This window comes from Moschus berezovskii, chromosome 14 (assembly GCF_049115385.1).
Source record: "Moschus berezovskii isolate FMDL1 chromosome 14, NW_MosBer_1.0, whole genome shotgun sequence".
Classification (NCBI taxonomy): domain Eukaryota; kingdom Metazoa; phylum Chordata; class Mammalia; order Artiodactyla; family Moschidae; genus Moschus; species Moschus berezovskii.
Genome location: NC_142473.1, coordinates 45,223,961 through 45,249,422, shown reverse-complemented (window position 1 = coordinate 45,249,422; position 25,462 = coordinate 45,223,961). Strand labels below are relative to the sequence as shown.

Genomic DNA, 25,462 nt, shown 5'->3' with positions numbered 1-25,462 from the left:
AAAATATTCTCAACAGTGGGAACCATTTCTAATTAGGTATATAAAGTTAAGTACTTAAATAGTTCATTTGAATTTTTAATGCATCTAAACTACTCCTTTCCTTTTCCCTTTCTCTCAATTCTCTTCTTGCATCTCTAAGTTCTCTTCTTACTTTAATAGTCACTCTTTGCATGGTGTGCTGATCTATAGGGTTTCATACTTCATGGGTGTGTACAATAGTGGAAGTCCTCTGAGTTTGTATACAGTGAATTTACGTTATTGATTATTGATAGAAATTGGTTTATTGGGCCTGGTGAACTGGTTCAGTACTGTCTTCATATTTTGGGTGTATATGATATTTAAACTGAATATGTATATACATTTTCCATTTTAATACACAGCTTTTAGATTTGGGGAACAAAGATTATTTTTGTTACAAAATACTATATTAAATGTAACTCTCTTAAAATTTTATTAAATGCTATGTAATATCTATGTATATCTCTGGACATATAAGAGCATGTCCAGAGATCCTGACTTTCTCTGAGAAATAAAGTTTACATGGTGCATATATTGACCAAAGATGTCTTTCTTAGGTATTACTGAAAAAAATTGAAATAATTTCCAATTATAACCTTAACCTCTTAATTTTTATTGTGTATTAAATTCTTGTTAAGTTTTCTTTTTATTAATTTTTTTACATAAATGCTGATTTATGTTTGTGTATTTGTTTTTTTAAGGATATGTGGGATTAGTAAACCAAGCAATGACTTGCTATTTGAATAGCCTTTTGCAAACACTTTTTATGACTCCTGAATTTAGGAATGCATTATATAAGTGAGTATTCAAAAAAAAAATTCTATCAATAAAATTGATTTAAGAATGAAATACAACTTTTAACTAATTAAACCTATTTACCTTGCACTTCTTTGTTAAGTTTGGGGCATTTCTCACTTGTTAAAACATACCTTGAATAATAAATAAGAAAAGGATTTTATGAGAGGCAGGCATGTGAAAACTTTGTGGGGAGAGATAATCAGAAATGTATAGACAGCAACAGGATAAAATTGATAAGATTTATGTTTAAGATAAATTATTATATTTGTTATATTTAAGCTTGCCTTGCTTTTAGCTTCAGTGCCTTTATGAAGAAGTATGTTATCTACTTTTGGAGATAATCTGAATTTGTAAACCATATTCTTTTTTTCCTCCACATCTCACCTTAAGAAATTAAGTTGCCTTTTTAAACTTGCAAATTTTGTTTTTAATTAAAATATAATGCAGGTGTTCTGTGTTTTGTGTGTGTGTGTGTATTTTAAAAGACTGTGTGTATATATGTTTGTATATATCCATATTTAAATAAACCCTAAAGTCAGACATTTGTTTTTATGAGTATCCTATTATAATACATTTAATACACTCTTGTATATTTCTTTACAGTATCCATAACTTTTATTTTTTGGCATTTTAAAGTACAGATAAACTGATTTTTTTCCTCCTTTTTGTGTTACTTTTGAGAAACACCTTTTAATTACTGTAAATATTTACAGTAATAAAGTACTAAATAAATACAGTATCTAAAGTACTTTTGAAACTTTTGATATTACAGGCAACATTATATTACCATTAAATTCAAATGTAAACTCACTGTCTGAATTTATTTGAAAATGTCGACATGTTTTTCATTCAGCAAGTATTTGTTACCCAGTGTTTATATGTGGGTGCTTGATAGATAAAGTTAGAAATAAGGTCTTTGTTCTTAAGTAATTCACAGATCTCTTCACAGTAGCAATATGTGTATATTTTAAAGTAGTTGAAATAACATTTAAGTATGGCTTAATGCCGTGAGAGTTTAGAGAGAAGAGAGATTAACGAAACTTAGAGAAATGGCTTAGCAGAGCAAGTAGAACTTGAGGTAGTCATGAAGATAGGTGTGGTTTGCCCAGGTAGAGAAGATTAAGAGGACGTTATAGACAGGAGGACTTTCAAGAGCAAAAATGAGTAAGTTTATCATGTAGACCTAAAGAAGGAATGGCTCCCTTAGAAGGCTGGACTTTGCTGGACTACAGACAGGATAGCAACTAGCGTGAAAGATAGGGTTCCATTTGTTTATTCTCTTCACTTGTCATATAGCAGCCAGAAAGAACCTACCACTTTTAGGTATGTAGGCATGAATTATGGAAAATTTCCAACATACTAAAAAAAAGTAGTGAAATGGTATAATGAATTCCTCTGTACCCATCACCCAACTTTGGATATTATCAACTCATGGTCTGTCTTTTTTGTCTATAATCCCAAATTCTGATTATTTGGAAGCACATACCTAATCATACCACCTGTAAATTATATCTTAGGTCACTGCTAAAATTTCCCTGATTGCTTTATAATTTCTTTTTTAAACAGTTCAAATCAGGATCCAAACAAGATCTGTGCATTGAAATTGACAAGACTTTTAACCTATTTAATCTGTTTTTGATCCCCTTTGATCTTTTTCCACGTTGCAGTTTATTCCTTGGAAATATATATGTGTATCAAAAACTGATGGCATTTGTCCTGTAGTTTTCCACAGTTTGGATTTTGAAGGTCAAATGCCATAGTGTCATTTAATATTTTGTTACCTCTATTATCTGTGAGTTAATAATTGGGACAAGAATCTTGACCAGGTTCACGTTCAGCAATTATTCTTAAATAACCTTTGCCTTTTATTCATGTTGCCTAAATTGCTTTCTAAATTTATGAATTAGAATATTTCATTAGATATTAATTGCTTCATTTAATTCCCAAGCTCCATAAAATCCCCAGTTAAAAATTTACATTTGTTGTGGTCTTAATGTTAATTATGCTTAAAGAATAAAAATATGTTATGAATAATTTTCAAACATTTCATTCCAATAGGTGGGAATTTGAAGAATCTGAAGAAGATCCAGTGACAAGTATCCCATACCAACTTCAGAGGCTTTTTGTTTTGTTACAGACAAGCAAAAAGAGAGCAATTGAAACCACAGATGTTACAAGGAGCTTTGGATGGGATAGTAGTGAGGGTACTAATTCTCTTATAAGTATTTGCAATAGTCAAAGGAATTCTGAGAGACTGTATTATAAACAGCACATTAACATCTTTAAACCTTTTCATTGCTTTTTGGTTGGTGTTTAAAAATAGCTTATTTTTAAAATTTAAGCTCCAAGGCATAAGTTTTTGATCTGTTAAAACTATCTTGTAAAATAAGTTTGGTTATACTCTGTTTTCATGCACTTAAACTAAAATTTTTTAAATGTGTTAGCTTAGATTTTTATTAACGTATTTCTTGACTCTCCAGTGAAAAATAATAAAAATGGCAAATATTGTAGCACCATAAAGCGTATGCTACTTATAAAGTGTTGAGCTCTCTTGGTTCTTTTTCATATGATTGCCTTTTTATGACTCTAATATATATTTTGTGTTCTTTTTAAATCTAGCATTATTTTGTGTAGATTTTCCTGTATTTCTGACAATTTGCTTTTAAACAACAAACTAATATTTCATTACACTAAGTTAATAGCTTTTTTTAATTAAATTTTATCTTAAAATAGCTTGGCAGCAGCATGATGTACAAGAACTGTGCAGAGTCATGTTTGATGCTTTGGAACAGAAATGGAAACAAACAGAACAGGTAATTTATCTCTCAAGTTGAGTGGAGTATTTTCTAATAAATTATTAATTCCTTAAAGTGACTTTATTTTATTGGAGTGTTTTAAAACTTGGGCATTAGTCCAGTTGTTAAGGTACTGAGAGTTTCCTCATCTTTAAGGAAGTTGGGCCCTGTGATCTAAATGGTCTCTTTTTAGCTGAAAACTGTGTAATTCGTGTGTGTGTGTGTGTGATGATTTTTGAACAGTATTTTCAGATAGATGCTAAGTAAATTAGATGTCTCATCTGTAATTTCACACTTAGTGAAAGTGAGATGTTCAGTCATGTCTGACTCTTTGCAACCCCAAGGACTATATACAGTTCCTGGAATTCTCCAGGCCAGAATACTGGAGTGGGTATCTGTTCCCTTCTCCAAGGGATCTTTCAAACCCAAGGATCAAACCCAGGTTTCCCGCATTGCAGGCAGATTCTTGGCCAGTTGAGCCACCAGGGAAGCCCTTTCACACTTAGGATCCTTGTTAATCTGACCCTATTCTTATCCAGTGGAAGGAAGAACAGATTAAAAGTGGGAGACCTTTAGATATGTCACTGGAATGAGGCCTTTTTTTCAAAAAGGAATAAAATAGAAAAATATAAGAGAAGCATCTCATAGTAAGGGTAAGTATTGTTTTATGCCACTTTTGTTACAGTTATATGTACTAGGTTGCAGTATAAATTATTTTCTTACTGTGGGTTGCTAGCAAAACTCTTTGAAAAATGCTGGATTGAAACACTTGGCCCTCTCAGAGAAGACAATCAGATATAGCTGGAGTAGGTTAATGAAGAAGGCTTCATTAAACAAATAGTATTAACATAGACAGTTATTGTGGATCCTAGTTTGAAGGCTTATAAATCCTCAATACTTGAAGAGGTATAAATTTATGAAAGAGGCAAACTGTGATTTCCCTCTTAACCTATTCTTACTTAAATATTGAAAAAAAAACTACATTCATTTAGTGATCTAGATTCTTTATCTATAGGATTGTATTTTTGTAACCTTATGCAGATGGTATTAGGGGATATTTTTTTTTTGTAGGTCTGAAAGTACCCTTTGTCCTCATTAACATCCGTTTGTGGGTCAACAATTTTATTAAGACCAGCTGGGGCATTCCTTCTGAGTTCCCAAGTTTTGGTACAGGAATCTTGAGGCAAGACATTCACATGCAGGGTCCTTATTTAGGAAGTTACCTGTCTCCTTTGGGTCAGAGTAGCCCCCAGTTGACTTAAATTTGGGGAGTAGGTGAGAGATTCATTCTTTTTAGGTGAGGATATCTTGAGGGAGATGGAGTGTAAGGTTTCTTTTTTAATTTCTATTCATTTAAAGTATAGTGTATTTTTCCTTCAAATTATTTTATGTGTATTACTGAAAAAAGTTTTATTTGTACTTTGAGATAGAGGATATGATTTTAAAAATCAGAATATATTATTGTGAAAATAGTGATATGTATATGTAAAGCTATAGAGCCAGTTATTTAGCTGTGTGATTATCCATATGCCTAAAATGATAGATTGTGATCTATTCCCATCCTAATTAAATACAATATGGGGCTTAGTAGTAAAGTTAGTTGGTAACTGATTTCAACGAAACATTGTAATAGTGGGACTTTTAGTGATATGAGAATTGAAATAGTTCATTTTTGCACGTTCTTAATTTATTTTGTCTTTGTTAAGCTTTGATTTTTTTTTCCTATAGAATTTTAGATAAATCGTAAAGCTTTCTAAAACTTCAATGATAAGAATCAATATCCTTTTGAAACTCATTCTGAAAGGCATAAAGTATTAACTAATTTTAAAGAAACCCTTTAAAAATTCGAATGTTCTTATTTTTAGGCTGATCTTATAAATGAACTGTACCAAGGCAAGCTGAAGGACTACGTGAGATGTCTGGAATGTGGCTATGAGGGTTGGAGAATCGACACATACCTTGATATTCCATTGGTCATCCGGCCTTACGGGTCCAGCCAAGCATTTGCTAGTGTGGTGTGTACCTTTCAGCTGATTGCTTGTGTATCCATACACAGAATACATAATAGCACAGTGATATAATATATCCTAAGGTAAGTATCATCCTAGATACACCTTCTTGGGTTGTTAGTCATTCCTGCATTTAAACTAGCAAGATCTAGAAGATTTTTGACCCTTCAGTGAGTCCTAATAGTGCATGTTTAAGAGAAGAAGTATATACAAATGTACTGCCTCATGGCTCAATCTTTTATTCTTTTGTAGAAGGGACTAGATTATTTCACTTTATCTTTTTGTAAGCCTCTATAAACAGTCTATTTTATAAATGCTGCTTTTTAACATTTATTTTTGGGGGGACTTGCCAGGTGGCTTGTGGGGTCTTAGTTCTACCAGTTAGGGATTGAACCTGGGCTCTTGGCAGTGAGAGTGCAGAGTCCTAACTGCTGGACTGCCAGGGAATTTCCTATAAATACTGCTGTTGTTACTTTTTTTTGGAAAGTATTTTTTTGTTTTGAGAGCACTGTTTTGTTCCATATACTTTTGTGAGAAGAATAACCTCCAGTTATTAAGACAAACACAGACCGTATTTTTTGAAAAAGCATTCCTCCTCTAAAATTTAATTTTAAAATGACCCAGGCATTTTATAAGCACAGATAATTTGAAGAATCAGAATTATATATAATTAGCTTATTTATATATCATCAAATTGGGTGATTAAGATTTTCTCATTTCTCCTTTTGTTCTCTGTTTTTAATTGCTTTTTGGTAATTTTATTATTGTATTTTATCCTTACATTTGTGTATTGCTTACACAAGAGGAGAGTCATGGAAGGAGTTCAATTGACATTTAAAATTAGAATTTATAAACATTTATTCAAACCTATTATGAGTCAGGGGAAACTTTCACAGCTAAGATATCTGAAAAAGTCAAATTTCATCATGATGATCTTACTTATGCTGCAGTCATGCTGATGGTGGCTTGTAGGTAAAATCATTGTTCTTAAAATTAGTCCATACTGTAGCCTCTAAAATAGCGTTTCAACTGTGCTTTAGTATTCTCTAGGACAATTGATACCCTTTGCTTTTTTCTCCTATTTTTGTATGACTGTCAGGCAATAACAGCGAGAAGTTATGGGATCAGTCAGTGGGAATCCAAAGTAAAAGGCCTTTCCGAGATAGGGGAAGATTTGGCCTCCTTTGCTCCATTTTTTTTTTTTAAGTGCATGTTTTTCTTTTTATTGAAGTATAGTTACTGCCCAATATTATGTAAGTTACAGGTGTACGATATAGTGATTCAGTCAGCTTCCTGAACAGATTTGAAAAATTCTGTTAAGTACGTAATAATACCCTTGTAAACTGCCATTACAGGTATATGAGATTGGCCTTGGCTTGAGTGGCTGGTTTTTTGTTTTTTCTTTCGTTTCTGTTTTGTTTTTGCTTTTTTGGCAGTTTAAGGTAGAAGAGACATAAAAATTGTTAAGATTTATCTGTCAGTGATTTATCTCCTAACTCATTTTAAAACTTTGGTATTTCTTTAAGGAAATGTACTAGGGAAGTGTTCCGTAGTCCCAAGTGATGTACACTGTTTTTTCTACTTTATTTATGAAAATATTTTTTATGTAAGATTTTTCATGTATATGTTTAGTTTTTTTCTTACATATTTATTGACTTTTGAGGAAGTTAGTTTTATTCGTGTTATGTTGGAATGTAATATTTTGAGTATTCAGCAATAAAAAAATAGCTAAACCTTTTTCATTATTTGCCTGCTGAATTGTTACCACTCTCCTCAGTACGTTACAGACACAGCACAGTGAAGTGAATTGGAGGATATTTTTGGAGAAGTGAAAAAAGTCACATTTCTGAATGGAATTCTCCAGTTCTTTCCTACATTAATATATGGATGATGGTGGTGGTGATTATTCAGTGGGAATTGAAAATTACAGCTATGAAGCAGGTTTATACACACATGCGCTAATAGGGCTTGCAGAAGGGAACCTAAAACTTCCTAGATTTTGCTGGAGTCTCTTGAGGAAAATGACAGCAGGTGAGACTACCCAAGATAGGGGTTCTAAGGAGGATACTTCCTTCAGAGAACTTTAGTTAGAGGTAAGTGATTTCCCTTTATTTTCTGAATTCAAACTGAAAACCTACACTTCTTAAACTGCAGAAATCACCATATAACATCTAAATTTAATGTTATATCACTGCTTGCCATTGTGGATTTTGTTAGTGCTATGTGTTTTAAAAAGAATTCAGTATAAATGTGGATTATAAATATCTAGTTAAACTAAGCATTAGAAAATCTTCAGACTATTATAATATTTGGCCTTAGTTTAAGTTGAATTCTTTTAAAGTTTATTTTCTTACTCTTACTAATGGTCTTAGTATATTTGCCTTATTGGCTATTTGTACATACATACACAAACATACTTGACTACGTGCACACATATATACACACTATACACACATATACTTACCTTCATACACAGCATTGTGGTTATGTGTTTTGCTTATTACGTATTCTGTTTACTGAGCCACAATACTATAGTTATGTGTATTCACTGTGGTTAACACTTGGTATTTAATTTCAGATCAGTAAGTATGAAATTCTGTTAAAAATAAGAGGTTTTTTGTTTGTTTGTTTCTTAATTTCATCATCTGAAACATCCAGTTTCTGAATTGTTTTATCTCCATATTTAAATAAATTAACTTGAGAGTAATATTTAAAATTAAATAAGAATGGAGTTGCCACTTAGTTAATTTATCATTATAACATCTATATATAACTTTGGTTATTTTTCAGCATGATTGATAGCAGACCCGATTTTTAAATAAGTGCTAAAAATTGCCTATATAGTTTTTTAAAATAGCTTTTCATCCTAATGTTTTCTTTATTGAATTATTTCTTAGTTGTTTGTAATATTTATTAACTTTCTAGTCTCCATTTTATCTGTCCAAGTAATGTACAGATTCTGCTGCTATTCTGTCTCTCAAATTGAGTTTTGTTCAGCACTAGTCTCCAATAGGTTTAATAGATGTTTGGAAGAAGGCTTCTGATTAAATAAAATTGGGAAACTGTATAACTGTAATTCTCTTTGGGAAGTTTACAATGCATATTTACTTTTAAATGCCCTCCGTGTTCCTGTAATAGAGAAATTAACCAACCTTGTCTCTGTGGGACATCTGTTAGTATTTCAAAGGACACTAGGATTTTGAGGAACATATTCACAAAATATTCTAGGATATTTTGTGGAGCTCTGCATTAGATTAAGGTGATTTAAGGAAATCTCTACTTTGTTACATTAACATTTATGTCCTTGTAATGTTGAAGGGAGTGAGAATACTAAAATAATACATTTCTAATTTCCTGTTATTTTACATGCCTTATTATTAATCCTGAAAAAATAATATCAGCCAAAAGATTACTTATATTAATATTTTAAAAAACTTGATTCTCACTGATTTATTAGGTAATTAGAACTGTCTATAAAAAATCAGTCTCTCTGAACTTTATAATCAAAGAAATCTTGAATCTGCTTATTGCCAAGCATATTTGAGAGTGTATTATTGTAAGAAGATCCAAATGGTGTAACCTCATATGTTTGACATTAACTAGAGGAGAGCATTATACTTAATAGTAAGTTTTAAACACTTATCTTTTTATAGGTAGTTTTACTGAGTTGCTTATTCAGTGGTAGATATTATTCTAGGCCATTTTTATTAGTATAGTTTTATTCTCTTTTGCGGTAAGTACATTTAAATAAGTGTTTATATGTCAAAATGTGTTCAAAAGTCTAAAACTGGATTTGGCTGTATGGTTCCTTGTAGTGTCTTGGGAAAGATCAGATTAGGTGAAAGACCTTTGTTCCCTAAGTAAACACAGTTTAATGATTATTTTAAAGTTTTGAATAGAAAATTGTTAAATTCATAAGCATTTGTGAAATCATAAGTGTTCCAGATATTTAGTTTATACACGTTTATATCATAAGTGCTACCCTGATTTAACAGGTAATTTGGACATTCTTATATGGGTGGCTTGGTCACATAACTCATTTGTTGGTAGAGTAGTCCAAATTTGTCCAAATATTTAAACATCACATAAAGAAAACTCTCTTCCATGGACTCTACCCTCATTTTTCCAGGAATTTGTGTGGTTGAACATAGTGGGAACCAGTTTAAAAAGTGGGGACTTTTGCTTTCAGGATGATGGAGTAGATGTACATTGCCCTATTCCTCCCGCTTAAACAACTGAAAATCTTGAACATTATATATAAAATAAACATAAGAAGACTCTGAAAGGTGGAGAAAAGGCATAAAGACTAGGGACCTCAGGACTCAAGGAATGACATGGGGTGAGTTCCTTGGGTTTTCTTTTTGCCTAATGTATCCCAAATTTGGAGCTGAAGATGCTGGCAGGCTGGAAATAGCAAATAGCACAGACTAAGTCTGCTGTCTCTAGCCAAAAGACTGGGGAAAGGACAGCCTGGCAAGGCAGAAAACTTAGCCAGTAACTGCTATGCTGTAGCCAGACACTGCCACAAAGATTGGGCCCTAACCCTAAACCCATGTCAGCCAAGACTGAGTAGGGGGCCTTGAAGTTGTAACAAGGCGCTCCAACCCCCTGCTGGGGTGATTTCAGAGAAGACTGACGAGGAGCCAGAAGTTTCTTCCCTCCTGGGCAGTACTGAACGTCTCCACTGCCATTCTCCTTTTACTGTGGTTAATTGTTTTTAGAGACCATGTGGGGAGCCTAGCCTTACACTCCCACCTAATAGTAAAAAGGTGTTCCTTTCCCTTCCCACTGGAGTAATGATAGAGGAGTCCTAGATGAGAGTCAGGACTTTACCACTTCCCACCTCCCAGATAGGGAGGCTATCCCCCTCCTACCTGTGGAATCAGTGGAGGCCACAAAGGGAGCAGTGACAGATGTTAAAATTATCTGACAAATATTTTAAAGCAACCATCATAGAAATACCAATACATCAGTGTAAGTTCCTAAGCCCACTTGAAACAAATGAGAAAATAGACAGTCCTGAGGAAGAAATAGCAGATATAAAGAAAAATGAAATGGGAATTTAGAACTGAGAAATACAGTAACCAAAATTAAAAAGTTAATGGATAGGCTCAACACCAGAATGGAAGAGACAGTGTATAGTGAACCTGACAATAGAACAATATAAATTGCCCAGTTTAAATAACAGAAGTAGTACAGTGGGCAGTGAAAATCCTTAGGGACCCATGGGACTATAACAAAAGGTCTAACATTGGTGTCATTGGTGTCCTGGAAGGAGAGGAAAAAGAAGACAGGGCTGAAAAAACACTTGAAGAAATAATGACTGAAGACTTCCCAAATTTGGCAAACGGCATAAAGCTGCAGATCCAAGAAGCTGAGCAAACCACAAACAAGATAAGCCAGAAGAACTTTACATCAAGTTCAATTATAATTAGACTTGAAAAGGAAAGACAAAATATCTTGGAAGCAGTGAGTGAGAAAAGTACCTTTTTTATGGGGGAAAAACAATCTGGTTTCTCGTAAGCAGATCTGTCATCAAAAACTGTGGAGGTCAGAAGGAAGTAGCACATTTTTTCAAGTGTTGAAAGAAAAGAGCTGTCAATTAGAGTTTTATCCACAGTGGAAATATTATTCAGGAATGAAGGGGAAATGAAGACCTTCTTGGATGAGGGAACCCTGAGAAAATTTGTTACTAGTAGACCTACCTTAAAAAAAATGGCTAAAGAAAATTCTCTAAACAGGAAATGGTAAAAGGAAGGCATATTGGAACATTAGGAATGAAGAAAGAACATGGTAAGCAAAACTTAGGGTAATACAATAGGCTTTCCTTCTCCTCTTGAGTTTTCTAAATTATCTTTGATACTTGAACCAAAATTATAACACTGTCTGGTGTGATTCTAAATATATTTAAAGGAACTATTTAAGACAATTATATTACAAAATTGGAAGAGGTAAAAAGACAGAGGTAAGATTTCTGTACTTGAACAGTTAAAAGAATGGGACCGATAGACTAAAAGTTTTGTGTATGAAATGTAACATGTAGAGCAACGACTGAAAAAGAGATACAGTCAGTTCTTTTCAGTTCAGTTCAGTCGCTCAGTCGTGTCCGACTCTCTGTGACCCCATGAACTGCAGCACTCCAGGCCTCCCTGTCCATCACCAACTCCCAGAGTTGGTACACTCAGAAGCACTATCAATAAATCGAAGTAAAGTTTAATTCAAAATTTTTTTTAAAGTTATCCATAGGAAGGCACAGAAAAGAAAGCAAACCGAAACATTAAAAAAGCAGACTTAGTTGCGTGTAAGTAGTCTAACTATAACAAGTAAAGGGCATCCCTGGTGGCTCAGACAGTAAAAAATCAGCCCGCAATGCAAGAGACCTGTACTCGATTTCTGTGTCAGGAAGATCCTCTGGAGAAGGGAATGGCAACCCATTCCAGTATTCTTGCCTGGAGAATTCTGTGGACAGAGGAGCCTGGCAAGCTACAGTCCATGGGGTCTCAAAGAGTTGGACATGACTGAGCGACCAACATACATACCAAGTAAAAGGAAGAGATAAGCATGTTAGATTAAAAAAATGTGACCCAACAATATGCTAGGTACAAAAAACAGCTTTTAGTATATTGAAATAGGTTGATAATAAAAGGGTTGAAATTTATATATCATGGAAACATTAAGAGAAATGATGGCTATATTAAAAGATAAAGCAGATTTTAAAGCAGAATAACTGGAGACAAAGAAGGGCATTGTCTAATGATTAAAAAAAGGTCAGCCCATCAAAAAGACAGCAATCTTAAATGTGTACAAACTAAGTTACAGAGCTGCAAAATATGTGAGGCAAAAGCTGTCCAAAATGAAAGGAAAAATTGATAAATCTACAGTTACAGTTGGAGACTTCAGTGCCCTTATCAGTAATTGATCGGTAGAATCTCTAGACAAAAAATTAACAAAGATATGGAACTTAACAATATCATTAGCCAACAATTTCTAATAGATATAAAACCATGCACTTGCCAACAGCAGAGTACACATTCTTCTCAAGTGCCTATGGACTACATACGAGGATAGACCATATCCTGGGCCATAATACAAACTTCAATTTAGAAGAATTAAAATCAGAGAGAGTGTGTTTTTCTGCCACACTGGAACCAAATTGGAAATCAATAACAGTTAACTGGAAGATCACCAAACATTGGAAAAATAAACAATGCACTTCTAAATAATCCATGAGTCAAAGAGGAAATCTCAAGGCAAATAAATACATATATATATATATATATATATAGAATGGAAATGCAGATGTGTAACATATCAGAAATTTTGAGACACAGCTGAAGCAATTCTACAGAGAGAAAAGTGTCAGTCGCTCAACCCCATGGCTTCTCTGTCCATAGAATTCTCCAGGCAAGAATACTGGAGTGGGTAGCCATTCCCTACTCCAGAGAATCTTTCCAACCCAGGGATAGAACCCTGTTCTCCCACATTGCAGGCAGATTCCTTACCATTTGAGCCACCACGGAGAGGAAAATTTATAGCTTTAAATGCTGGCCTTTAGTATAAATTCCTCCATAAGAAAAAAGGGAAAATGTCATGAATTAATAATGTTAGCTTCCACTAACCTGGAAAAAGAGCAAAAGAAACACAAAGCCAGCAGAAGGAAGGACATAATAAAAGAGCAGAAACCAGTGAAATTGAAAACAGAAAATCAATAAAAGCAGTTATTTGAAAAGATCAATCCAACTGATAAACCTGTAGCAGGACTGACAGAGGGGAAAAAGATAAGAATTTCCAGTATTAAGACTGAAACTACTACTATTACAAACCTTGTAGATAACAAAAGGATAATAAGGGACAATTCTGCACATATAATTTGATGACTTATTTGAACCAGTGCCTTGAAAAGCACAAAGTACTCATCTTATATGACTTAGATAATTTTAGTAGCCCCATAACTGTTAGGATATTAAGTTCATAATTTAGAATCTCTTAAAATCTGCTAAGTTGGAAAGTTTTCACTGGAGACTTGTACCACATATTTTAGCACAGTGAGCACCAGTTCTTTACAACCCCTTTTAAAAAATAGGAACCCTCCCCAATGTGTTTTATGAAGCTCCTCTTATCCTCCTGCTAAACCAAAAGCAGTTAAACAAACAAAAAACACCTCAAAATTATAACCAAGCCAGTTTCCTTAATGCATATAAATGGAAAAATCCTTGTCAAAATATTAGTGAATAGAGCTAAACAATATATAAGGAGAATTACATACCATGGCGAAATAGAGTTCATTCCAGGGATTCAAGGCTGGTCAGTATTTTAAAAATCATTGACTGTAATCTACCATATTAACAGAGACAGGAAAATTGACATGATCACATTAATTGACTTAGAAAAAGCTCTTAACAGAGTTCAATAATCCACTCATGATAGAAACCCTAAAAACTGGTAATAGAGGATAATTTTTCTTAAACTAACAAAGAACATATTCAGAAACCTACAGCTAACATCGTACTTCATGGTGAAAGACTGAATGTTTTCTGCCTAAAACGTCAAGGTTATTTCTGCAAGGATGTCTGCTCTTACTCATTTCAGTACTGGAAGTCACAGCCAATACAATAAGGCAAGAAGGACAAATATAAAGTATACCAATTAAAGGAAGAAATAAAATTGTTCCCCCTTTTTAAATAATTTTTTTTTTTTGGTATAGAAAACCCAGGGTATTTGTCAAAACAAAGCAAAACCCTGGAAAACTAATAAGTGATTTTAGAAGGTAGCCGGATATAAGATAAACATACACAAATCAGTTGTGTTTCAAAATATTAGCAAAGAGGGGAGGGCGGATGGACCGACTGACGGGAGGGACAGGAGGCGAGCAAGATGGCGCATACTCAGGGCACCAAGAGGAAAATCTGTTACTATTACGACGGGGATGTTGGAAATTACTATTACGGACAAGGCCACCCAGTGAAGCCTCACCGAATCCGCATGACTCATAATTTACTCCTTAACTATGGTCTCTACCGGAAGATAAAAATCTATCGCCCTCACAAAGCCAGTGCTGAAGAGATGACCAAGTACCACAGTGATGACTACATTAAATTCTTACGCTTCATCCGCCCAGATAACATGTCCGAGTACAGCAAGCAGATGCAGAGATTCAACGTCGGTGAGGACTGTCTGGTATTTGATGGCCTGTTTGAGTTCTGTCAGCTGTCTACTGGTGGCTCTGTGGTAAGTGCCGTGAAACTTAATAAGCAGCAGACGGACATCGCTGTGAATTGGGCTGGGGGCCTACACCATGCAAAGAAGTCCGAGGCATCTGGCTTCTGTTACGTCAGTGATATCGTCTTGGCCATCCTGGAACTGCTAAAGTATCACCAGAGGGTGCTGTATATTGACATTGATATTCACCACAGCGATGGCGTGGAAGAGGCCTTCTATACCACAGACAGAGTCATGACTGTGTCCTTTCATAAATATGGAGAGTACTTCCCAGGAACTGGGGACCTACGGGATACTGGAGCTGGCAAAGGCAAGTATTATGCTGTTAACTACCCTCTCCGAGATGGGATTGACGACGAGTCCTATGAGGCCATTTTCAAGCCGGTCATGTCCAAAGTAATGGAGATGTTCCAGCCCAGTGCAGTTGTCTTGCGGTGTGGCTCTGACTCCCTGTCTGGGGATCAGTTAGGTTGCTTCAACTTGACCATCAGAGGGCATGCCAAGTGTGTGGAATTTGTGAAGAACTTCAGCCTGCCCATGCTGATGCTGGGAGGAGGTGGCTACACCATTCGTAATGTCGCCCGGTGCTGGACGTATGAAACAGCTGTGGCCCTGGACATGGAGATCCCGAACGAGCTTCCATACAACGACTACTTCGAATACTTTGGACCAGATTTCAAACTTCATATCAGTCCTTCCAGTATGACTAACCAGAACACTAATGAGTACCTGGAAAAGATCAAACAGCGGCTGTTTGAGAACCTGAGAATGCTGCCCCACGTGCCTGGGGTTCAAAAGCAGGCCATCCCCGAGGACGCCATTCCAGAGGAGAGTGGCGATGAGGATGAAGAAGACCCTGACAAGCGCATCTCAGTCTGTTCCTCGGACAAACGAATTGCCTGTGAGGAAGAGTTCTCTGACTCTGACGAGGAGGGAGAAGGTGGGCGCAAGAACTCCTCCAACTTCAAGAAAGCCAAGCGAGTCAAAACAGAAGATGAGAAAGAGAAAGATCCAGAAGAGAAGAAAGAAGTCACAGAAGAGGAGAAAACCAAGGAAGAGAAGCAAGAAGCCAAAGGGGTCAAGGAAGAGGTCAAGTTGGCCTGAAGAGACTTCTCCAGTTCTGGCTTCTTGCCAAATCCCCACCTTTATCCCACAACCCTTCAGATTTTATATTTTCTATTTCTCTGTGTATTTATATAAAAATAAATATAAATATCCCCAGAGACTAGACAGGAACCAGGGCCCTGAGGTCAGGGCACACATTACTTTTCTAGTAGCTGCCTTGCAACCCATTCCTCCCAAACTCTTGAAACCCTAATGGGTACTGGGTAAAAGGGATCTGCTACAGCAGCCATAGGACAAAATCTTGAAGAGCCTGCTTCGTAGCTTTGAAAAAGTACCCTTACTGAGCATTTGAGAAGGGGTGGCTGGGTCTTCAGGGACTCCCTGTTGTTTTTAGGCTCTTAAGGTAACATCAGCCATTTTTAGATTGGTTCTGTTCTCACACCTGCCCTCTCTGTTTTCCCCCAATTCCGTAGGTGAAGATTGGTAGTCTAGTTTCCATTTTGAGATACTATATTCATTTTTGTGAGAATCTTTGTAATAAAATGGTACATTTCTATTAAAAAAAATATTAGCAAAGAACATGTGGAAACTGAAGTTAAAAATACAGTACCGTTTACAGTTGTGGGGGGAAAAAAAACCCTTAGGTGTAAATCTAACAAAATGTGGTCTGGACATATGTGTTGGAAACTATAAATTCTGAAAATAATATTTAAATGGAGAGACATACTCTGCTAATTGATTGAAAGATTCACATGTTGAAATGTCAGTTGTCTCCCAAATTGTGTAATTTTAATGAATTCCTTTCAAAATCTGACAAACTTTTTCAGCCTCATTCTAAATAACATAAAATAGCTAGAATAGCTAAAAGAATTTTGGAAAAAGAGTAAAGTAGGAGAAATCTGTCTAGTTGATTTCAAGACTTATACTTACAGTAATCAAGGCTTTCTCATATTAGAAGAATAAGCAATAGATCAGTGGAACATAATAGAAAACCCAGAAATAAATCCACACAGATAGCCCAGCTGATTTTTTAGAATTGCACAGTGCAATTCAATACAAGAAAGATGGTCTTTTCATCAAATGATGTTAAACAGTTGGGTACTCATATTTACAAAAATGAACCTCTACTTAAACCTCACAGCTTGTACAAAAATTAGCTCAAAGTGGATCATAGACTTAAAATGTAAAGTTATAAACTTCTAGAAAAAAATGTAGGAAAAAATTCTGTAGATATAGGGTTAAACATTTAATTCTTAGATTTGATACCAAAAAGTACAGTCCACAAAGGGAAAAATTGGTAAGTTGTATTTCAACATAATTTTTAAAATGTTTGCCCTTTGAAAGCCAAAGTGAGGAAGATAAAAAGAGAAGCTACAGACTGGGAGAAATTATTTGGAAAACACGTATCTGACAGAGGACTAGAATTTAGAATACATAAAGACATCTCGAAACACAGTAATAGAAAACGCAAACAGTCCATTTAGACAGTAGGCAAAAGACAAAAACATTCCATCTAAGAGCATATACAGATACCAGATGAATACAGGCAAAGATATTCAGCATCTCTAGGGAAATGCAAGGAGCCGGACATAACATAACCTGAACAGCAACAAAACAGAAATGCAAATTCAAACCTTATGAAGATAACACACTACCAGCAGAATGGCTAAAATAAAAAATAATAGCAGCACAAAAAACTGGCAGCTGTGGAGAAACTGGATCACTCCTGTTTTTGGTGGGAATGTGAAGTATTACAGGCAGTTTCTTATGAAGCTAAACATGAAATGACCATAACCTCCAGTAGTTATACTCTTTTGACTATTTATCCCAAAGAAATGAAAACTAATTAGGTGCTCATAATGTCTTTATTTTTAATATTCCAAAACTGGAATCAGCCCAGATGTCCTTCAGCAAGTAAATGGATTAACTGGGGTGCATACAAACCATAGTATACTACTTAATAAAAAGGAACAAACTGCAATACACACAGAAACTTGAATGACTCTCCAGAGAATTATGCTGTGTGACAGAAGCGAATCTCCAGAGATTACATACGATTTCATTTACATAACATTTTTGATACAACACAGTTTTAGAATTGAGAGATTAATCATTGCCAGAGCTTACAGAGTAGCTGAACCCAGGGGAAGGATGGGTAGGCGGCTACTGTAACAGGACAACATGAGTGATCCTTGTGGTGTAGAAACTGTTCAGTCTCTTGACTATGGTGGTAGATAGTGAGCCTGTACAGGTAATAACATTATATAGAACTTACTGTACACACATGCACAGACAAATGAGGACACTGAAACTGAGAAAATTGGAATAATATTGGTGGGTTACATCAGTGTCAGTATCCCGATTGTGAAATTATACTATAGTTTTGAAAACTAGTTACCTACCATTTGGAGGAATCGCACCATGTACCGGGGGCTTTATATTACTTTTTATAATTGTATATGAGCCTTCAGTAATCTAAAAAATTGCAATTAAAAGTAGATAGCTTAAGTAAAAGTAGAATCTTTTTCCTACTTTAAAGAGAAATACAAAGTATATATTCTGGGAAAGATAGTTGATTCTGTAAGGAAGACATAACTGCAAATCAGTAGCACAGACTTGCTAAGTGTATTAAAATCAGTTAGAAAATAGTTATCAGTGGTGGTTCTAGTTTATCTTCTGTGGTTCAGATTGAAAAATAGAATATGAAGTAGACAGTGAATGATGGAGAAAGAATTTTATATGTAAGTTAAGAGTTAAATGAGAATTTATAGGCAGTACTGTTTCTTGGTTCTATCTTTTGATTGCACTATACCTAGATTTTCTATATTTCTTAATCAAAGAACTAAAGATATGAGGATTCTCTATATTCTGTTCTGTATGCTGAAGATTAGGGTCTAAAAAACTGTGTACAGTTATACTTTGTATAATATATAAGGAGGTATAAGTGCTAGAAAATAAAGCTATTCACTCTGGAATGATAAAAAACAATCACAGTCAACCCAAAGCTAGTTTGGAAACAGGACTCAACAGTAGTTTAACATACTCAAGAGGACAGCTCATGGTAAGCATGAGCTTACTGTGTGTGTGTATTTGTGTGTGTGTGTGTGAGTGTGTATTAATAATGGCACAGTGTTTATATTTTGTTCCATTTTTATGATCCATGACTTGTTTTTTAGTATCTAGAATAGAGTTTGTCGTGATTTTGTTGTCTCATCACAGTGAAGAGAAGTGTCTATAACCACATTAGCCCATACATACTTTATTTGTTGAATGAACAGATGAATTGAAACTAATTTTTATGTCTGGCTAATCTTTAATTATTCTAGTGGCAACTTTTTAAAAAGTGAATAGGAAACTAAAGAAAATTATTAGTATAGCTTTAACTGGTTTGTGAATCTAAAGGATAATTTCAGATGTCTGAATCTACTTAATCCCACATGTCTTCCCCAAACCATAGGCAAAAAGGAACGCTAATAAAACCCAACTGACCCGAACCTTTTGGATTACTAGGAGACAGAATAATATGAACTTTAAATTACGTGAAAATAGCAAAATTATCAAGTTCCAGGAGACCTTCCGGTATTGTTGCAGGTGTGTGTGTGTGGAGAGTATGGAGTGGGATGCTTTAGAGACTCCATGAAACAGAGGAATGGGGATTGGAAGACTTGAATGAAGATGGAATACCCTTAAATGAGAAAGTACAGCAGTATGTGCCAAAATAGTGAACTCAGACTGGTACTTGCTAGTTTATAGCACCAGCTACAGAGAAGGAATTTTAGAGTGAGAAGGGTTAGGAAGTGACAGCCTAGGAGGAATTGTGCTTCTAGAAAAGGAGATAAACCAAAAAGGGATGATGCCTCTAAGTCACAGCAGTGAGGAAAAGACGAGAACTATTCTGCAAAATGAAAGGGGACACCAACCTCTTCTTCACCATTACTCATTCACAAAATTGCACTTCACTAAGTTGACAGAGTCTTTTCCAGTGAGTCAACTCATCGCATGAGGTGGCCAAAGTATTGCAGTTTCAGCTTTAGCATCAGTCCTTCCAATGAACACCCAGGATTGATCTCCTTTAGAATGGACTGGTTGGATCTCCTTGCAGTCCAAGGGACTCTCAAGAGTCTTCTCCAACACCACAGTTCAAAAGCATCAATTCTTCGGCGATCAGCTTTCTTCACAGTCCAACTCTCACATCCATACATGACCACGGGAAAAACCATAGCCTTGACTAGACGGGCCTTTGTTGGCAAAGTAATGTCTCTGCTTTTTAATATACTATCAAGGTTGGTCATAACTTTCCTTCCAAGGAGTAAGCGTCTTTTAATTTCCTGGCTGCAATCAGCATCTGCAGTGATTTTGGAGCCCAAAAAAAAAAAAGTCTGACAGTTTCCACTGTTTTTCCATCTATTTCCCATGAAGTGATGGGACCAGATGCCATGATCTTTGTTTTCTGAATGTTGAGCTTCAAGCCAACCTTTTCACTCTCCTCTTTCACTTTCATCAAGAGGCTTTTTAGTTCCTCTTCACTTTCTGCCATAAGGGTGGTGTCATCTGCATATCTGAGGTTATTGATATTTCTCCCAGCAATTTTGATTCCAGCTTGTGCTTCTTCCAGCCCAGCATTCCTCATGATGTACTCTGCATATGGTTGGGGGCGGGAGGAGAAGGGAGCGACAGAGAATGAGATGGCTGGATGGCATCACCGACTCTGTGGACATGAGTTTGGGTGAACTCCGGGAGTTGGTGATGGACAGGGAGGCCTGGCGTGCCGTGATTCATGGGGTCGCGGAGAGTCAGACACGACTGAGCGACTGAACTGAACTGAACTGAAGTTGACAGACCGTACTCACAAACTTAAAGAATGCCATCTGCAAAATGACTATGGGGAAAAAATCAAACTTACACAGCACAGCTGTTGAAAGAAAACAGAATATATATATTTAAGCATTTCAGCTGTTGAATAAGTCTAGACATACACACACAGCCCTGAAAAAGGAAACCTCAAAAAAATAACCACAAAATAGGATACTGTAACACAGTACTCTGGACTAAAGGATTCTCACGCAAGCAGAACAGAACCTGGTTTCTATTTAAGTAGAGAAATGGATTAGAAAAACAAAACAAGAAATGCAGTGTGAGCTGATCGAACTCAGGAAGGAGATTGAAGAAAAGATGAAACTCCATTAGAAATGAAGAACTAGTTATAAAATACTAAAGAGAAAATAGGATGGAATGAAAGCTAAGGAAGAATATAGAAAATGAGATAAAGTAAAAATTAGGATCTCAAAGCAAATGATTGTAAAGGAAGACTGACAAAGGAAATCAAACATAATTGGACTACGTGAAGAATAGAAACACGGTAGAGCAAAACTTATAAACTGTAATCCAGGAAAACTTTCTGGGAATTGGGGAAGTTTAATTAACTTTTTGAAAGATTCCTCCCCCCCCCCCCAACATGCCTGGAAAAACAGATCTGGAGTGATCAACTCTGAGACATATTTTAATAGACTTTTAAACTTGAAAGATAAATTGAACTGGCATCATATTTTTGAAGAGCAACATGCAAGTCATAGCAACAGAATAGCAATTTCATGGAAGTAAAAATTGTAAGCCAGGGATTTGCTATCTAGCCAAGTTTTTCTTCAATTATTATGGCAGTAGAAAATCGAACTTTAAATATTGGGGGACTCATTGATTATTTTATCTGTAAAGCTTGAGTTTATTAGAGGGTGAGCTCCACCCATCCAAGAGACCACTGGGGAAGCTTCAGCAAAAGGACTGTGAGCATTTAATATATTGTAGAATTAAGGACTAAATAAAACAAGGGTGAGGACATGATAGAAGAAAGTATGAAATACTATATCTTAGTATACAAAGAATGCATCTCTCAAAAAAGGAAAAAAAAAAGGGGATGTAGAATGAAGTCATAGACGGTTAAATGGGGGGAGACCAGATACCATTTAAAATCGGTAGTCTAAACACTAAAAACGTAAGGAAAAGGAGGAAGAAGGGTTAAGAATACTAGCAAAAGTGTATATAAATGCACTAGAACAAAATTACTAACCTTCTTAAATACCAAAAGAAAATGTAGAAAAACAGCAAAGAAAAGTACCATGTAGAAAAACAACAGTAAATATTAATAAAATAATTAAAATACACAATGGTGACTGAGATGGAACAAAACATTGGTCCTATTAGATATGGATGGGCTTAAATTCCCTATTAAAAGTAAAAGATATTCAAATTGACTTACAAAACAAACATTAAAATTTGGGTTAAACAAGAATCCAATAATGGATGCTAAACCAAGGTGGAAAACTTGTTAAGGCTCAGTATTTTTGTATGGTCTCCCAAGTGTCTCCTTACAAATTGCTTATTAGTTGGAAAGAGAAAAAAGTAATAACTATATAGTGAAGAAACTGGGCAATGCCTTGACCAGGTAATTGAAGTTAGTATCACCAATAGGGATGTTAAGGACATCATGCCCTTTGACTGTGATACCCTTTGAAGAATACATCATTACTTAGGTAGTAGTTTAGTAAGGAAGGCATAAACTGAATCTAACCGTGAGGAACATCAAATAAACCCAAATTGTGGAACATTTTATAAAATAGCCTCTTCACAAATTGTTAATGTCATGAAAGAAAGGCTTTGGAACCGTTCTGATAAAATGAATCTGAAGAGGCGGTCATCCAAATGCAGACTTTGTTCCTGGATTTGATTCTGTACTGGATGGGGAGAAATACTATAAAGGACATTATTAGAATAATTGACAGAATTGGAACATAGACTGACAAATTACCAATAATAAATTTTCCTGAATTTGATTAACTCCTTTGTTTTTATAAGAATATCCTTTTTCTTAAAAAGTCACATTGAAGATTAACAGGGAAAGCTTGTATGAACCAGCTCTCAAGTGGTTTGGAAAAACACATAATGTGAATGTAGGTGGGAGAAGGATCAAGCAAAGGTAGCAAAAGGTTAAAGGTTGGTGAGTCTGGGTAAAATGTTTAAGGGAATTTTCTGTTGTTCAAACTTTTCTCTGGATTTTAAATTTTAAAAATTATAGCTCTGGATGTGAACTATAAGCCAGAAATCAGTACATATATATAGTTTCTTAAAGTAGAATTTGAGTTACATAATTTTCTCACTCTCCCCCTTTTTAAAAAATGTATCAAGTGTTGTACCAATTCAGTTTCCATTTGGAAAGTTCAGCTGATTTTTATCAGTCTGTGTTATGCTATAGATGATGTGATTGCTCTTAAAGCTTCTTTTGCTCTTATGTTTTTGAAGAATTTGCCTTTTTCATACTTAAAATATGCTCTAGAAGGGGAAAAAAATCATTTTCTAAATGTGTTCTTTTCTATGACCTCCTGTAAAATGCTTGAATATATGGAGAAAGCCAGCTGTTTGGTCCTCCTCCCCCACCCTATTAATGCTTCTTTGTATTCTGAGGACAAAATAGGAGATGGGTGAAGTTAGAAGCATTTTGTATATTTTTTCGTAATTTTTAAATTTATTCCAAAATGAGCTATACCAAGCATTGTGTGAATTTTATACACTTGGTAGCTGTTTTTGCACTAACTCTATTTTGCCAGATCAAGCTCACTTATCTTTTGAGGAACAGCTTGTTCTATAGCAAAAAAAATTTTGAAGATATTTTGTCTTAGTGATTGCACTTCTTTTTCTTTATATGTAATAAGTATTGTCAGACCATGTCCTTAGACCACGTGTGACGAATAAAGGTTGTATCAAATTAAATTGTGTAGTCCAACCTTATATGCTATACAGTCCATGGAATTCTCCTCTCCAGAATACTGGAGTGGGTAGCTGTTTCCTTCTCCAAGGGATCTTCCCAACTCAGGCATTGAACCCACATCTCCCGTATTGCAGGCAGATTCTTTACTGGCTGAACCACCAGGGAAGCCCAAGAATCCTGCAGTAGTTACCTAACTTATCCCTTCTCCAGAGGATCTTCCCGACCAAGGAATCAAATTGGGATCTTCTGCATTGCAGGCAGATTCTTTGCCAGCCAAGCTACCAGGGAATCCCCAATCATGTATGTTGTACTAACTGAAACGTTTTTAATTGCAAAAAGTCAATGATGAAAAATTTAAAACTTTATACGTACTGATTCTTCAACAATATTCATACAGGTTTCTTGCTTCTGTCTTAAAGCTGTATGGAGCGAAAGAGAACCACGTGGTTCCATTAGGTGAACAGTCCGAGAGCTCTCACACATTTTCAAGTGGAGCAGTATCTGACAAGCAGTGAGATGGCTGCACAATGGTTTTCAGTCTTTCTAATTAGTACAGTGGTGAATTACTAACTGACCCTAAATATAGTGATGAAGGAAAATTATTAGATTTTTAAGTGTACAGATAATGTACACTTCAGAGCACTGTGTTTTTAATTGTGCAGTTTAAAATAGTCTTCTTTTACAAGAAGACTTCAGTGACGTATGCAACTGCTTTTTTAAGTGTGGAATTACTTTTTAATCTAAAGACTGAGGATCTGTTAGATTATTTAGCCAAAAACCACAATGTAAAGTCTATGAAAATTAAGCAGAGATGACTGATGTGCCAGACCAGGAAACGTAGCACTCATACAGAAGGAAATAAAGTAATTTTTTGCTGTTTTATAATGATAAAATCATTTTGTTGTTGATATTTTTCCCCTTTTTTGCATTTGAATTCTTAATTTTCTAGCCATTCTGTTTATGAGTATTTTGGTATTTACAATTTTTTTATATTCAGGATTTTATCATTAACATTATAATATTTCACAATAATTATACAACGATTTGTTTTCTAACTAGGAAGAAGCATTGCATGCATTTATTCAGCCAGAGATCCTGGATGGCCCAAATCAATATTTTTGTGAACGTTGTAAGAAGAAGTGTGATGCACGAAAGGTAGATGCCATGTAGAAATTAATACTTACTTATCTGAGATAATATTCAGGATTCAGTAGATTCTCCCCACTTTTTTTTTTAGGGACTTCGGTTTTTGCATTTCCCTTATCTTCTGACCTTACAATTGAAAAGGTTTGATTTTGATTATACGACGATGCACAGGATTAAATTGAATGATCGGATGACATTTCCTGAGGAACTAGATATGAGTACATTTATTGATGTTGAGGATGAGGTAAATACTTAAAAATTATACTTCAGTTTTGATCAGAGTAACGTGATATTCTTTGAAAAGACAAGGATATTAAACTCTGGAATTATTTATTTGAGTGATAATCTTATGTTTCATAACTTTGTCTTTAAAAAGCGTGTTTATTTATTTGACTGTGCTAGGTCTTAGTTGCAGCATGTGGGATCTTTGATCTTAGTTATAGCATGAGGGATCTCTAGTTCCATGACAGGGATCGAACCCAGGCCCCCTGCAGGAGGAGCTTGAAATTTTAGCCACTGGACGACCAGTCTCTTATATTTCATAACTTGCTTAGTTATTGAAACATAGCAGTCTAGAGATGGGCTGCATTTGTGTTTCTGGTACATGATAAACAGAGAACAAATACACTGTATTGAATGAACAAGCAAAATGG

At 35.2% G+C, this 25,462-nt stretch overlaps 1 protein-coding gene and 1 pseudogene across 3 annotated transcripts in view; both read left to right on the top strand.

Moving 5' to 3' along the window:
- The window catches only part of USP47 (ubiquitin specific peptidase 47), a 110,128-nt gene that overhangs the window by 48,190 nt on the left and 36,476 nt on the right, over positions 1 to 25,462 (top strand). For all 3 annotated transcript variants that reach the window (XM_055423361.2, XM_055423359.2, XM_055423360.2), the window contains 6 exons: positions 720 to 816; positions 2,875 to 3,020; positions 3,550 to 3,629; positions 5,477 to 5,626; positions 24,723 to 24,818; positions 24,901 to 25,053. In XM_055423361.2, coding sequence (XP_055279336.1) covers positions 720 to 816; positions 2,875 to 3,020; positions 3,550 to 3,629; positions 5,477 to 5,626; positions 24,723 to 24,818; positions 24,901 to 25,053 — 722 coding nt within the window. The remainder of the gene's footprint in view (positions 1 to 719; positions 817 to 2,874; positions 3,021 to 3,549; positions 3,630 to 5,476; positions 5,627 to 24,722; positions 24,819 to 24,900; positions 25,054 to 25,462) is intronic.
- LOC129554506 (histone deacetylase 1 pseudogene) lies at positions 5,635 to 24,716 on the top strand (annotated as a pseudogene).